A 14,330-nucleotide genomic window follows, 5' to 3' on the forward strand; every position below is an offset into this window, starting at 1 on the left:
ACAGATCCTTAGCCACAGCGCCACCTCAGGATATACCACCCCAGGATATTCACTTAGCAGGATAATTTACTGTACTTCAGTATAAAATAACCAGATAACCTGCAGAATACAGACATCACTGTGTATTTTCATAATATTTCAAATATATCCTGCGTTCTCCCAATAAGACAATGGCTAAAACAAGTCTTTTTTTAGCAGCCATAAGTCTCTTATACAGTACTTAATATGAATGGGAAACATATATTCTTTTGCAATATAGCTCAAATTAGAATAATAATGAGAATAATAAACCCAACATAATTCAACATGCATATGTTGCTAAATAAGATGCTTTTAAATACGTGAGCCTCCTAATTATACAATAGTTGTTTCAATGTTGTTTTCCTATAAAATGTAGTATTGTTTAGTATTTTTAAAAAATATTTTAGTACTTCAGTATTGTAAAATAGTTACTGTACAGTATCTGCAGTACTTTCAGTAACATACAAATGAAGAAATATGAAAATAATATATTGTTTCAGTTGTGAAAAGAAGTAACTGCTTGACATTAGAACCACAAAATACATTTAAATGTGCATGATGGGAAACAAAATAAATATTATGATAAATGGCAGAGCCTAAAATAAATTATCCTTGGAAATATAATAGGGCACTTTCTTTTATATTTAGGCAAGAGCTGATTGACAGACATAATGTGCCACTATAAAGGATACTGCTGAATTCAGATTAGCTCAGGCAGCTGTCTAAAATTTAATGTTGTACAATGGCTCAATTTCCTCAAGAACGTAGAGAACATTACTCATGGTCTTTGTCCAGCACTGAGGCTTAAGAAAACTGGACTACTCTACAGTATATATAATCCAATGATTCCCAAAGCACAATGGATGAAGATAAACCCTTTCAGCGAGAAACCTGTTCAAATACTGTATATTTCCCACATTAATTTTATAATATAGGATTAATTTAACGCATGCACACACACTTTTGTATTATCATTTCTGTAGGAATGTTGCATTACCTCTCACTCTGTTTTACTTAGTATTCCATACTACACAAAAATGAAAATCCACAAATACTGTGTGTTTAGCCATATATTATTATTTAAAAATACATATGTCATTATAAAACATATGTAAGTCATTTATACTTCAAGGACATTATCATTAACATTATCTTTATGTGGGAGTTTATGGGAATTCTCTTTGTGTTGCCCCACTGATAAAACAGCAATACGTACAGTATGTGCTCCCACACACCAGATCTAAGGAGGAATGAATTTTATGTGATGATCCTCTTTCTAAAAGCATCCTAAAAGCTAATACACATATCAAACGTTGGTCTTGAAAAGTATCAAAACACTGGGATGACTGTCTTGTGTTTCTGAACACATTCCACTAGAAGGAAACTGAGAAAGAAAAGCTAAGCTTGGGGTCTCACAGGTTTGAAAAAGAAAGTATAAAAATCATATGCATATGACCCAAGCCTAGGTTAAAGACAATATTAAAACTACCAAACTACCGAAAACTATTTTAAAAAACCAACAAAGGAAATCTTTTCTACAGTTGTACCAATTGCACAAAAGATATCTACAGTATAAGTATGGATTATACTGACATGTAATAGCCTTGGAGGAACACTTTATTAATGACGTTGTGATAGCTTTGTATGCTCTTGCAGCCTACAAAACTCAAACGCCTACAATGGTCTAGGACAAAAATGGAACATTATAGCTCCGAAACAAAACCTAGAAGGCGTGAAATACTACAATACAGTATGTGTATAGAGTGACACGGCTCTGTTTGGTACAGCACGGCTATCAGGAGTAGCAGTAGACTATCATTACTATTAGTAGTAGTAGTACTAGTGGTAGTATTAGCAGTAGTAGTCGTAGTATGGAGACACTAACACACTATAATTAATTGGAGAATAAAGCTGTTTCAAATGCTGGGAACCTGTCTGTTACATCATACAGTACAGTACATACTGTAGTACTTTAGGCAATATGAGTAATACAGTGTAATTACCACAAAGCATAATTTCATACTCATGTCTCATGGGGAATGTGCCGCTGGGAGTATGTGGAAAACCAATGTACAATCTGCTCCTATAAACAGGTCACAGGCCTGCTGGCTTTAAATTATGAAACTATAGCTCAGTGAAATAAAAGGGAGAATTCCCTTGGGATTATGACAAGCAAAAGCGCTGCAGTGTGAAGTTCCTAGGGCACTTGGTAAACTCTAGCGGCAGTAACAACTTGCAGGAAGTGGCAATGAATGACCTCATGTAACAGCCCCGTGACAGGATCGTCAGGTTTGGAAGGAGCCTGAGGCATCATTCCTATAGTGCAACTGTGGCTGCTAACATAAATAAGCATCATGGAAGGTCTATAAATATCAGCATGTGATGACTTTGATTCAAGTATCTGATACAGGTGTCTCTATACAGCTGTGGTATGCAGATCAATGGAGACAAGAACCATATGGAAAAGGTAGGGTCTTGAATGAATCCCAACTCTGAGGCTCATCTGGCGATGGCACATACTGTATACAGTACAGTGCTGCGCATGAAAGAACTGAGGTCCGTATTAGGGAAAACTATCTTTCAGTGTGGGACCTGCATACACATACCGTAGCCATCCTTAGCCAACAACAGTATTTCATTTCTCTGGGTACTAGGCAAATGGAACATTTCATTTAATTAAATATTCTGAAACCTTCTGAACTCAAAAAAGAGATCAACGCTAATTTAAGAGCTGTATAAGGAACTGCCTATCTCTCTGATGCTGAAGTAAGGAAAATCTGAATGTACAGTATAACTTCAGTGAATGCTGCTCCAGATGCAACACTGGTGAGCTGCCAAACAAAGTTTGGCAACAGATGATAAGTACTGTACCATGGGTCACAGATTTGAAACAATTAAAGTGCTTAAATTCCTTTGGGAAACCATACAGATTTAAACACCCAAGAGTTCTGAATATAGGTCTATATATATGAATATATGTCTTGAGTTCAACCCACAACAAACTGGATATACTGTGTTTGTGTGGTACACAGTACATCAAAGCAGTATCAGCACTGGCAGCTATGACACTAAGTCATAGTTAATTCTTATGCACTTATTATATCAGAAAAAAAATCCTCTTTCAGATGTACCTGTAAGAAGTGAAAATGTTAATGTAAAGGCTTACGACTTAAGCACATTAACAAAATTTAAGAGGATATAATGACAGGCACTATTATTCCTCAACTCCTCTGCCCTGCAACTACAGTACTGACACAAAAATCAATATAAACACACACCTACATAGAGGAAGGAAAATATTCGGGTCATACTGCTTTCTTTGCTTGCAGTTTTTGCTCCTTGTTCTCTATAACAACTCTAAAATGACCCCTCTGATTTCAAAACTTAACTTTATTTTTCTTATTTTTCTTAAGATTTCCTAAGAAAAATTATCCTGTGAGATTTAGCGAGGATCAAATCAATCCGCTGCTTGGCAGCTCTTCAGTGTTAGGAAAAACGATATGCCATTTATTATGACTTTTTATAGTGCTTACCGCTAATTTCCTCAGATTAGCCACCATCTCCTGCTGCTCTTTAAAACCACTAGTTTGGATCTTGTTAACTGCTTCTTCTTTTTCCATTAGCCAGGCATCAAATAGGCACTGCAGAGAAGAGAACATACAGAAAACAAGAAGGGAGAAAAACAATGTCAAAACAAATCTCCAGACCTTTCAACTTCTTGTACATAATGAAGTCTGCATCATTTCACAGTGTTTCATTAAGAACAACCAAATTATGAAATATACAGAAAATCAGCACATCTTATGTGAATTTCATCACATAAACGTAAAAGAAGTTTCTGAAATTGCATTGGGGTTTTTATTGTCTCAAGGACATTACATAATTTATGAATGGCATTTGGCTAATTTATGCATTATCTTAGGACGCCAGCTATATAATAAGCAAACTGTCCAATTTTAGGCCAGTTAATACATTAATTATCTAATTTTAGGCTCTAGATTTATTTAAATATTTGGACATCTCTTGGTATAGAACTCTGTACAAGCATATGAAATGAAATGAAGATACAGTATGAAAGTTTTTTTTTCCTTTGATGTGCATACTGTATATGGCTTTGTTCTCTAAGCCTTGTTTTAGTAATAGCAACACTTAAATAACAACAGTAGGAGTTCTTGTGTTAATGTGGAAGAGCCTCAAGCATATGGAGAAAAATTCTTGTTTTATTTTATGCTCATAAAGAAAAGACAATTGATGATTTATGGTTCTTTTGGGGCTAGGACAAAAATATAAAACAAAGGACCTGATGGTATTTATACTTAAGGAATACTTAAGGAAATCAAGGGTGCTACTCATAAAACTGTAGCTAGTGTAGAATATTCCAGTTCTCACTTAGAATGGGATCATGGTAACCAAACATTGGAAAATTCCAAATGTAACACCAATCCACACAAAGAGGAAAGAATTGAACAAGGAAACAAGGAAACTACAGAGCAATCAGTCTTACTTCTGTTACTGGTAAAGTTACAGAAACGATAGCTAGAGCTCAATTAGAAGAATACTTAGAAAACACAGTCGGTTTTAGAGACAACCAACGCAAGCCTAGAAAGGGAAGATCTCGCCAAACTAAGTTACTAGAATTCTTCAAACAAGCAAATGTTTGATAACACTAAAGCATATGACATGACAGATATCTGTTTCATGACATAATCTGTTTTATGACAAGCTCCCTCATTAAAGGATTGATTGCCAAATACACAGGAATCCAAGGTAAAATATGCACAATGATGCACATGGTTAAAAACTGGAAAGAGCATGTTACAGTATCTCTAAGGAGCATGACCTCTTAGTGTGCAGATGTGAATCTTGGTGCGACACAAGGATCTATTTTCGGAGGGTAGCTGTTATTGATCTTTATCAATGATCTAGATTGTGGTATAGCTAGAAAAACTAGTCAATTTTACTGATGCCTTTATAATAGGGGAGTGGCAAACACAGAAAGGGGGTTACAAAATCCTGGACGGAGCTGACACTTGGCCAATGAAATTCAACATTGATAAGTGCAAAGTAATCACACTGGTAGAAGAAACATACCGTACACCATGTACATCACACATGAGTGCATCTGAACCGCAGGGAGGTACAGTACTGTACACACAAAAACAATTGTGGTGTTCTTGTAAATGTATCTATGTTCTCATCAAGACAAGAAGTTTGGTCTACAATGTACTAGAAGACCTCATCAGGAAGACGATTAATTTTTGGTCACCATACACCATACAATGTTTGGTCACCATACCTACACAGCCTTCTTCAGATGTGTAGTCATATATGAGTCACCCAAAGAAGGCTCCACAGCCTCTTTTCAGCATGGAATAAACCTTTACCTTGTTCCCTTGCAGGCTCCCTACTTGAACTACCTGATTAAAACAGGATAGCTTTTCTCCACATACAGTAGATCTCCAGATAGTCAGCCAATAAAAGCCAATCTCTAATGCTTTTGTTGACTCTAACAAGAATATTTCTAAACATGTTAGCACATCCCTGAACCTGCTGAGGCGACATGCGACATGCCTCTTTGCTCTCTCAGTTTGTTAGTGGTTGTACTGTACATCCAGGAAAGAACGGAAAGCCCGAAAGCGCCTGACCTGCTCCTCAGTGAAGTGCTGCCACTTGAGCAGGATTTCCTGCAGAAGAATCCACCGCTCTTCCGTCCACCTGCAGATGTCCGCCCATCTTTCTCCCAGGTGCTGAAAGCAGAGATCATTCTTCAAACAAAAACATGTACTACAAGACAAGCACCCGATCTCTTTTCTAGTACTGCCAGTGAAGCTGTTAATGATTGGAACGCAGAGTAATGTGAAGAAGCTGGTACAGTTTCATAATGCTGACCTGCAACTTAAAGACATACTGAGACAGCTCACAAGAGCGAAAAGGCTTTCTATTTCATTTTAATGAGTGTCTTGAGAACATAACTTATATTCCTTTTTGTAATAAAAAAACCCTGACTGAAATGATGGCTTCATTTTTTAACTGGTTCATTGTTAATATGAAAACTTACTTACTTTACTTTTCATAAACACTTACTGTACAGTATTGCCATAAGGGAGCCTTCAGATTAGATGCGAATCTCTTTTCTTCAACATTAAAAATCATTTTAGCTATTTTATTCACACATGAAGAAGGCTCTACGGCTGAAACGTTGTGTTTTCTTTCTTCTTTTTTTCAGCGTGGAATAAACCTATTACTTGTTCCTTAGTTTTATATGCTGTTACTGTATGCTCTTCCTACAATGGCAGATATAGTGGGAGAACACATACAGAATTTTGTGATTAAAATATCGTTATTGATGACTTCACTGGAAGATGCTCAACTCTCACTACTTTCCACTTTTACACAATCCTATAATTTATATCAATCACCCTCTGCCTTACATCCTTATTTATTAACCCTGAAATTAACATAACATTCAGGAAGAAAGAGACAACTTCTGTTTGTGCTATATAGGATGGGAAACAGTTTATACAAGCATCTATTCATGGTGCTTTGGTTTTAATGCACTATAACTCTCTATTCTCTGTTATTGAGGTAGTTGGTAATGGAGAAAGAAGGACTGCATTCATGGTTTTATTTTGGTTTATGGCCCTTACAACTGCTGACCCAGATGTCTTTACTTCACTGGCAAAAGGGGTATTGGACCTCTCTGACTATCATTATGAACTAATGATAACTGAATATGTGCCAATATGAATTTAATCCAGTACTAGATGGATCATGCAGCATGACCCGTCAAAGAATGGCACGTCTGTTGCTCTTTTCACATGTACAATACATCTGATTGTGAGCTAGTTGATGCTTGGTGAGTGCTTAATGCATATGTCTTATTAATGTAATGAATTGTACTCTAAAATGAATTTTATTGTCCCATCCTAACCTCTTTTTGTTTCAATTTTGGGATTTGGACATTCTGCCATTATTGAACTATTAGACAATAGATCTTTGAGACTGCATATCTCTCTAACACAATACATGAAGAAGGTCTGAAGAAACCCTCAAGACGGTGGTTTAACAGCATAAACCCTTTCAAGTTACATTTTAATACAAACTGAACATTTTGGATTGAAAATCAAATTTCTTCTAATCAAGGCTCAGTAAGTAGTCCTTCAATTTTACAAGATGCGATAGAAGGCCTCATTAGGAGCAAAACCACACAATTTTCTACACTACATAATTTCTCTCATTTTAAAAAATGCAGTTGGTGTAAAAATTAAAGACCTGGAATTTAAATTAGAACTCCACGAGCACACTCTAAATAGCTATTGTTCTGAAACAGGACTAGGAAAGTTTTTTTCTGAAACAAGACTAGGAAAGCAAAGAAAAGGGAATGACTTTTTTCTTTGCCAGCATTTCAGACATGTTTGTTTGACATAGTGTGAGGCAGAACTATTTTTCTCTTGGGAGCAGACTGAGCCATGCTGTATCTTCAAGAATCTCCATCATTGAGAGTTTTGGAAATGTTGTCTAGATTAAGATCCAGACATCTGACCAAGCAGGGGAATTTTGGGAACGGGGGGAGGGGAACAAAGCGAGTGTGGTATTTAAAAAATGCTTTGAAAACCATTGGGATTAAAATCCCTACCCAAACGCAGAGAATTAATAATGATAAAGATCTAAGTATTACTGTATGTTGGTATGAAGAGCCAATACCTGCAGTTTTTCCTCCAAGGCTGCGGTGGCGCCATCTTCACTGTTCTCATCCACCACGACAACCATGTGGGTTAATGAGTTGACCCTCACCTGCTCCATTTCCAGATCTTCTTGGAGTAACTACAGAAAAAGGCAATGCCACGTACAGTAGACTTTAAAATTAATGCACACATTGTAAAGGGAAGGCTAATCGGTGCTTGGGAAAGTAATAACAAGACTGCTCAATTACAATTTTCAGGGTTAAAAGTTTTATCTGTCACGTGTTCTACTGTATCTACAGCAGTGCCATCTTCTATTGAGATTCCAAATCATAAGACCTCAAGAAAATAAAGAAGGAATAAAACAGGGGAGGCCATGCAGCTCATTTTCCCTGTTGGGCTGGATATACCCAGCACATGATGTGCAAGACTACATAATGTCATCTCTCTAGCGATCTTCCATTGACAACTGAGTTTCGAGATCATATGCTGTGCATTTCATGAACATAAAAGACACGGGCATTGGGAAGCTCATGGTAGTGTAAGTGTTGGTGTTCTCTTGGGATGGAGTACATGGTGAAAGCTTGGCAGTAAATGTTGAACTGAAGACATTTCAAATTTCTGCAAGCTAAGATGATGCATCTCCTGTTTTTCCCACGTGCACGGATATCAAATTGCCTTCAATAGACAGTGTAGTCGAACGAGAATAATGCACAACCATACTTTGTGTTCTTCTACTTGATGCTTAATGTCTTCCAGATCTGGTCCAAGGGGCTGTGTCTCCATTTTTTTGACCCTGGACTCTGTCACCGCCAGCCAATCGCTGAGCTGCTTCAGCTGCTGATGCTGCAAATCCATTAAAACTTCGTGTAGCCTGAGGAAAGGAGGTGACAGGCGCTTATATTATGAATTAACTCATGTCACTCAAAGTGCACTGACTTTTGCATACAAACCCTAAATAAATGCAGTTCAGCACAGAATTTGAAGATTAATTTCACTGTGGTGGAAAGAATGTCAAACCTGGGATATCAGAATTGGAAAAGCAAGCAAAAATATCCTCTCAATCTGAAAAGTACAGGGATAAAAACGTCTCTTAAAATAATTATTTATGCCTCCATGGAAGGCAGGGTTATTAAAAGAACACTGTAACTGGCATGTTTGCATTCCCGAAATAGATACACCTATTATTGAGGATTAAGGATTAAGTTATCAAGCTAGCGAAATTTAATGAAAAAATAGTTTTGGATTCCCCAGAGAAAACAAAATAATATCTTGGCTTATATTTACTATTAAAGGTACATCATAGCCACAGAAGGAAAACAGAATAAATTACTGGGAAATATGTCTGAGTAAATATCCACATACTGAGACAGAAAAATTATATAGGTAATTACAGACTACAGCAGCTTTAAAAACAATAAATTTAAATAAGTCACTGTTCAATTCTTTAATTTACTGAACTTAGCAGTGTTTAGGTTTTGCTTACATTCTGTGCAGAAATACATTTAAAGAAGACTTAAATCTAACACCCCCTATTCATCAGGCAAATAACTAAGAGGGGAGTTTTATGGCATGTTCTATGACATAACATTTAATTAATTTCAGTAAGTCCTCTCCCACAAACAATTTATAAAACTAAAGTCTTTCCTTTGTGAAGCTGTTTGTATCTTCCCTTAAGGAGCACTGATACAGGTTCATAAAGGCAGCCTGCTGCCTTTATATGTCAAAGCACTGACATATCTGTGATACCTTTTTCCATAACTGAAAATGCACACTAATATTTTTCTTCATGAGAACTTATGATGTGCTCTATGCCCTGCTTGAAGTGAACTAATGTGCTCTTTTCACATCCAGACAAAATGTCAGGCCACACAGGTTGACAAAGCCTATTTAACACAGCTGCCTCTATAAATTTGGCTCCCAGACAATGATATATTTTACACACATCAACATTCATATTACAAATATTTTTATAAAATAAGCAGTGGTCCAAAGCACAGTGAAGTACATTACAGGTCCTTCAAATCTGTCACCTATTGATATTTGTCATGGCCCAGGAAGACCTCAGTCTGATATTTTCTAGCCCCGTATTACTCTGCAGCTACACAGTTCAGTGTTAAATCTCCACTTTGAAGTTGATGGCGCTCACAATGCCAGAGTACATGATGGGTGATAGGGATTCCATCAGCTGGAAAGAGAGCGACAGATGACTGAAGAACACATCACATTCTAGGACTGTATTATCGTGAGAGGAAAGGGGATGATTGAGCTTTCTGACACTAAGACAAGCGGGGTGTTCATTTACAGACAAGTCTGCCTGAAGGCTGAGGCTTTTTTCACTCCGGACAGCCAATTCATCTCTGCCACCCCGACAGCGTGGAAACTGAGACGAGCACTGCAGGAGCCACCGACAGAAATGGACATTGGGAATAAAAGAGTAACATTTCACAAAGAAGTGTCAGTAAATCAGTCGAGTTTGGTTTTGAACCACGCCATCTAAAGAGGAGCAGTCAACTTAAGGCAAAGAGGAACTTTACTAGCTCAGCGAACAATTAATGCACTTGGCACTAATGAAACGTGTGACATTTTATTAACAGGGCATCACTTTTGAGGAATATCTAATTTGTATGATTATACAAATAAGTATAAAACAGAGTGAACTTAACCAATGCTTGTTTTTCTCAGCTGCAGTACTGTAAAGCCTGGTGGTATTACAAGGTACTGTCAAAAGACACTAGACTGTGGAATCAAAGTAGATGCTGGTCAGAGCTCAGTTTCCGGAGAAGCACATGTGAATTGTACTCAATAAAAAATGAATCTTGGCAAAATTCAAAGCTTTGCAAAGCTTTCTTTAGGAAGTTTGGAAAAAACACTTTTTTTAATTTCAACACACGTGAAAAAGGTATTTGTTTCTCTTGAGTCAGTTTGCAGCTCAGAGAGAAAAAAACGAATCACTATTCTATGAATGTAAATCACTGACAAACCATTCGTAGGACAACCTAACATCATCAAAATACTCATCATGGGTATATTCAGCATAGCCACAGACAGACCTCTGGGAATTCTGGGTCCTAATGGAAAAAGCTGTGCAACAGCTATCAAAACAAGAATTGTTGAAATGTACAAGCATGTCCTCTTCTAACAGAAAAACAAAAATTCAAGCCATAAAAAGTTATACTGTATACAAACGTTATACTGTATATAAACAACTACTGTATATAAAGGGTTAAAGCAACATAGTTATGAGTTGAAGTCCCACTCCACTACTAAATGCATCACAATAAAGTAATGTGTTCATTCATGCAGCTTTAAAAACCATAAATAGACAAAACGATTTTAATTTCATTTATCTTGTCTGTTAGATAAACTGAAATAATGCACAGTTAATCAATAAGAGTTAAGAGTGGAAACACATGCAATATTCATTTTTCAGGGAGGACAGGGTCGTACTGATTACGGCAGTTCCATGTGTGCCTCCTGGCCAAATATAACAATGCTTTCTCTGCTCTGCTTTGTAATCAGCTAAAAAAGGTTTCATGAGGAGAAGCTTATTCTTTCATTCATCTCAGGGCACTCTCAGCTTGCCTTTGCCAGAATATCATTTCACAATACACTAATTTCACAGAGATTTTCATACTTTTTCCATCAGAAAATTAAATTATTAAAATGCACTGTTCACTGTCCTGCAGGAGTCCAAATTCTAAACATTACATTCCACCCCATGCTGCCTTATTAATCTTGTATTTGGACAACATGCTTTTTCCTGGAGGAAACTGTCAAGAAATCCACAGGACACAGCAAGTATTATGCCGAGTCTTATTTTTAACCAGACTCCTCTGAGAATACAGATATTTTCCTGATAATTAGCAGTGCAAAGATGAGAAGGCAAAAATCAACAAATATAAAACAATGAAAGGTACATTAGCCATTCTAATTAACGCCTGTCTGTCTATCTCAAAGACAGCAGAAAACTGTTTTATTGGGGTTGTATGCACTGTATGTTTTTAAGAAGTGTTAAAGTATATGATTCCAATCGGGCAGAAGAGCCAGTAACTACTTCATATGCCTCATTATTTTGTGGTTCTAAAGCCTTACTTTTGAAAAGACTTATTGGTTTCATCCTTCAAAACACTGTGTGAAGAATTTGTGAGAGTGGTTTTATACGTGTTTAGCTTGTTTGGAGTGCTGCAGAACTTGAAACTTTAACAGGTGTACTCTATATGTTGTACTAAGAAAAATAAACAAGTTTCCCTGTTTAATAACTGTTTGCATTAGATATGAGGATTAGAATTTACTGCACATACTGTATGACTTCTACAGAAACCTTGTTTAAAATACTATGTACAATTTTGGTCCACATATTACTAAAAAGATACTGTTACTCTAAAACTGGAACCATAAGAATATAAAAATGTTTGGTAGATAGTAGCTAACTGATCCAAAGATCTGACACCACTGTTTCAGCTTCAACATCATGGCTGGGTTGCTTTTTCCACAAACCGTTGTATAATGAGCTGCTTACTTTCCTCAGTTTTAAATGCGCAGTTTCTGTTTGTATTTTCTGGTTCACATATTACTCTTTATTCTCAAGTTGACCACTGGTTTGACTTGCCTTGTTTGAATTTTGAATACTAATTTTGAATACCCCTCATAGTTTTGCTCTGCTCTCAAGAAAAAGGTTCAGTTCCTTTAGTCTGCCAGCATAGGACATCTCTAGAATGTATTTTGTTGCTCTTTGATTCCAGAGCAATAATATATATTTTTTAAGTGGAGACCAAAATGTTGCTTAATATCTGAGGTCTTACTTTGTATTGTGCTATTTTAACCTACATAATAGTTTGTTTGAATTGATTAAATTGATTAAAATTCGGTGTTTTGTATTACATATCCTGACATTGTTGAATATGTAAATAATTTGCTAACATAAAAACATTTCTTTTTCACAGTTGTTTAAAGTTCAGTGTTTTCCATTTTGCATTTATAGCTTGTTTTTGCTACCTATGTGTAATACTTTTGAACTTTCCTCCATTAAACTTAAGCTTCCAGCTGTGTGCAAAGTCTAGAATATCTGCCTCTTTTAAAATTTAATTTGCTGCTTTTACAGTGTTCCTCTTATTTCAGGATCATCTGCAAATGTGGTTAGTTTGCAAACTGTATCAGAATCTAGATCAATTAATACACAGTAAAGGAGAAAGAATAGTGATCCTAGTACAGATCCCTGGGATGGTCTTCTGGGAATCATTGGAGGAAAGAGTGATCATATTCATTCTAAGGCTCAAAAGAAAGGTAAAGGGAGTAAGAGGTAGGAAGGGGAAGTGCATTTAAAATTGAGAACAGGGGGCATTTTTCACAGATAGTGTTGAGTACGCATCTGGAACAAGCTACTTAGCTACTGTATGTTGTGCAAGCTGATACCCTGGCTTCCTTCATGAAACAGCTGGATGGGATCCACCAATCAATTGGCCTAATAACAGTGAAACGACCTAGATCTGCCGCATTGCCTCCGTCGCCTGTCACCCTTCCTTCCACTGTCATGAGAGTCTGTGTTGAAAGTGAGCCAGCGTTGTAATAAATGATGAATTTCATTCGATCTTATCCGAGCAACAATGAAATTATTGTCAGTTATGGCAATTCTCTTTCTATTTGACTAGCAGGCCTCAGGGCAGCGCTTCCAAAAGCTACTTTTTGTTCTTTAGGCCCATGTTCTGCAACATTCCATCCTTCTAAAATGGCAAGAACACAATAGATTTTTTTTTCTGACAGTTTGTGTTAAAGAACTTTTTCCCATGAGCTCATTTCCTTTATTGTACTTGTGATGCCCTGATGAGCTCCAATGCTCCTGCATCAACTGTATCAAATTCCACAGCGCATTCCACACGCGGAAGGAGCTCGTCAGGGCCATCCCTAACGAGATCCGGCTGAGCTCATCAGCCTCGTTAGGGAACCTCACACAATATTTAAACCATTCCTCATAGAGACATTGAGTCAAACATGAGTGTGTGTTTGCTCTCTGTTCCAGGCCTTCCGGGAGTTAATCCTGTGTTTTTTTTTCCAGTTTCCAGTCCTCCAATTCCAGTTTCCAGATGCTCCCACCATTAATCACCCATCAACCCTTCCCGACTCCACCTCAGACCTGTCTGCCCCCTCCTGCCTGCTTCACCTGCACATCTCAGTTGTCTGCCATTCCTCCTTCTATTTCCATTTATTACATTATTTCCATCCATGGGCCCGACGTAACAATGCTACTATGAGCTAGCACAGTTTACCACATCTTCTCAATATCTTGAAAATCTTCTCAAGATTCCTTTAGCTTTCTCACTTTGTCATCTAGTTTTCTGCATTTTCCAAATCTATCCTTGGTAAGATTTCTGCAGTGAAGCCTGTGACCCCAAATGTACTAGCAACAACTTCAACAGTGGTAAATCGGCATCTAAAAGAGTAAGCTACCAACTAGTGTCCTTTAGGTTTGTACAGATCTTGCAGCATGGATAATAATGAACTTAGTTAAAAAGAAACATGCTATGAGCTTTTTCAAAGAAATCACTGCATGCATTTTTATTAATGTTAAGTAAACAGTTGGATATTGTATATTGAAAAGAGTTAAGATCTCTAATTGTGAAAATCATG

General features: G+C 37.0%; 1 protein-coding gene across 9 annotated transcripts in view; it reads right to left on the reverse strand.

The window, feature by feature from the left end:
- The window catches only part of dmd (dystrophin), a 721,300-nt gene that overhangs the window by 456,529 nt on the left and 250,441 nt on the right, over nucleotides 1-14,330 (reverse strand). For all 9 annotated transcript variants that reach the window (XM_088914984.1, XM_088914986.1, XM_088914981.1 and 6 more), the window contains 4 exons: nucleotides 8,427-8,577; nucleotides 7,726-7,845; nucleotides 5,667-5,768; nucleotides 3,555-3,662 (listed from right to left, as the gene is read on the reverse strand). In XM_088914984.1, the coding sequence (XP_088771110.1) occupies nucleotides 3,555-3,662; nucleotides 5,667-5,768; nucleotides 7,726-7,845; nucleotides 8,427-8,577 (481 nt within the window). The remainder of the gene's footprint in view (nucleotides 1-3,554; nucleotides 3,663-5,666; nucleotides 5,769-7,725; nucleotides 7,846-8,426; nucleotides 8,578-14,330) is intronic.

This window comes from Atractosteus spatula, chromosome 4 (genome assembly GCF_055471065.1).
Source record: "Atractosteus spatula isolate fAtrSpa1 chromosome 4, fAtrSpa1.hap1, whole genome shotgun sequence".
In the NCBI taxonomy this organism is placed as follows: Eukaryota; Metazoa; Chordata; class Actinopteri; order Semionotiformes; family Lepisosteidae; genus Atractosteus; species Atractosteus spatula.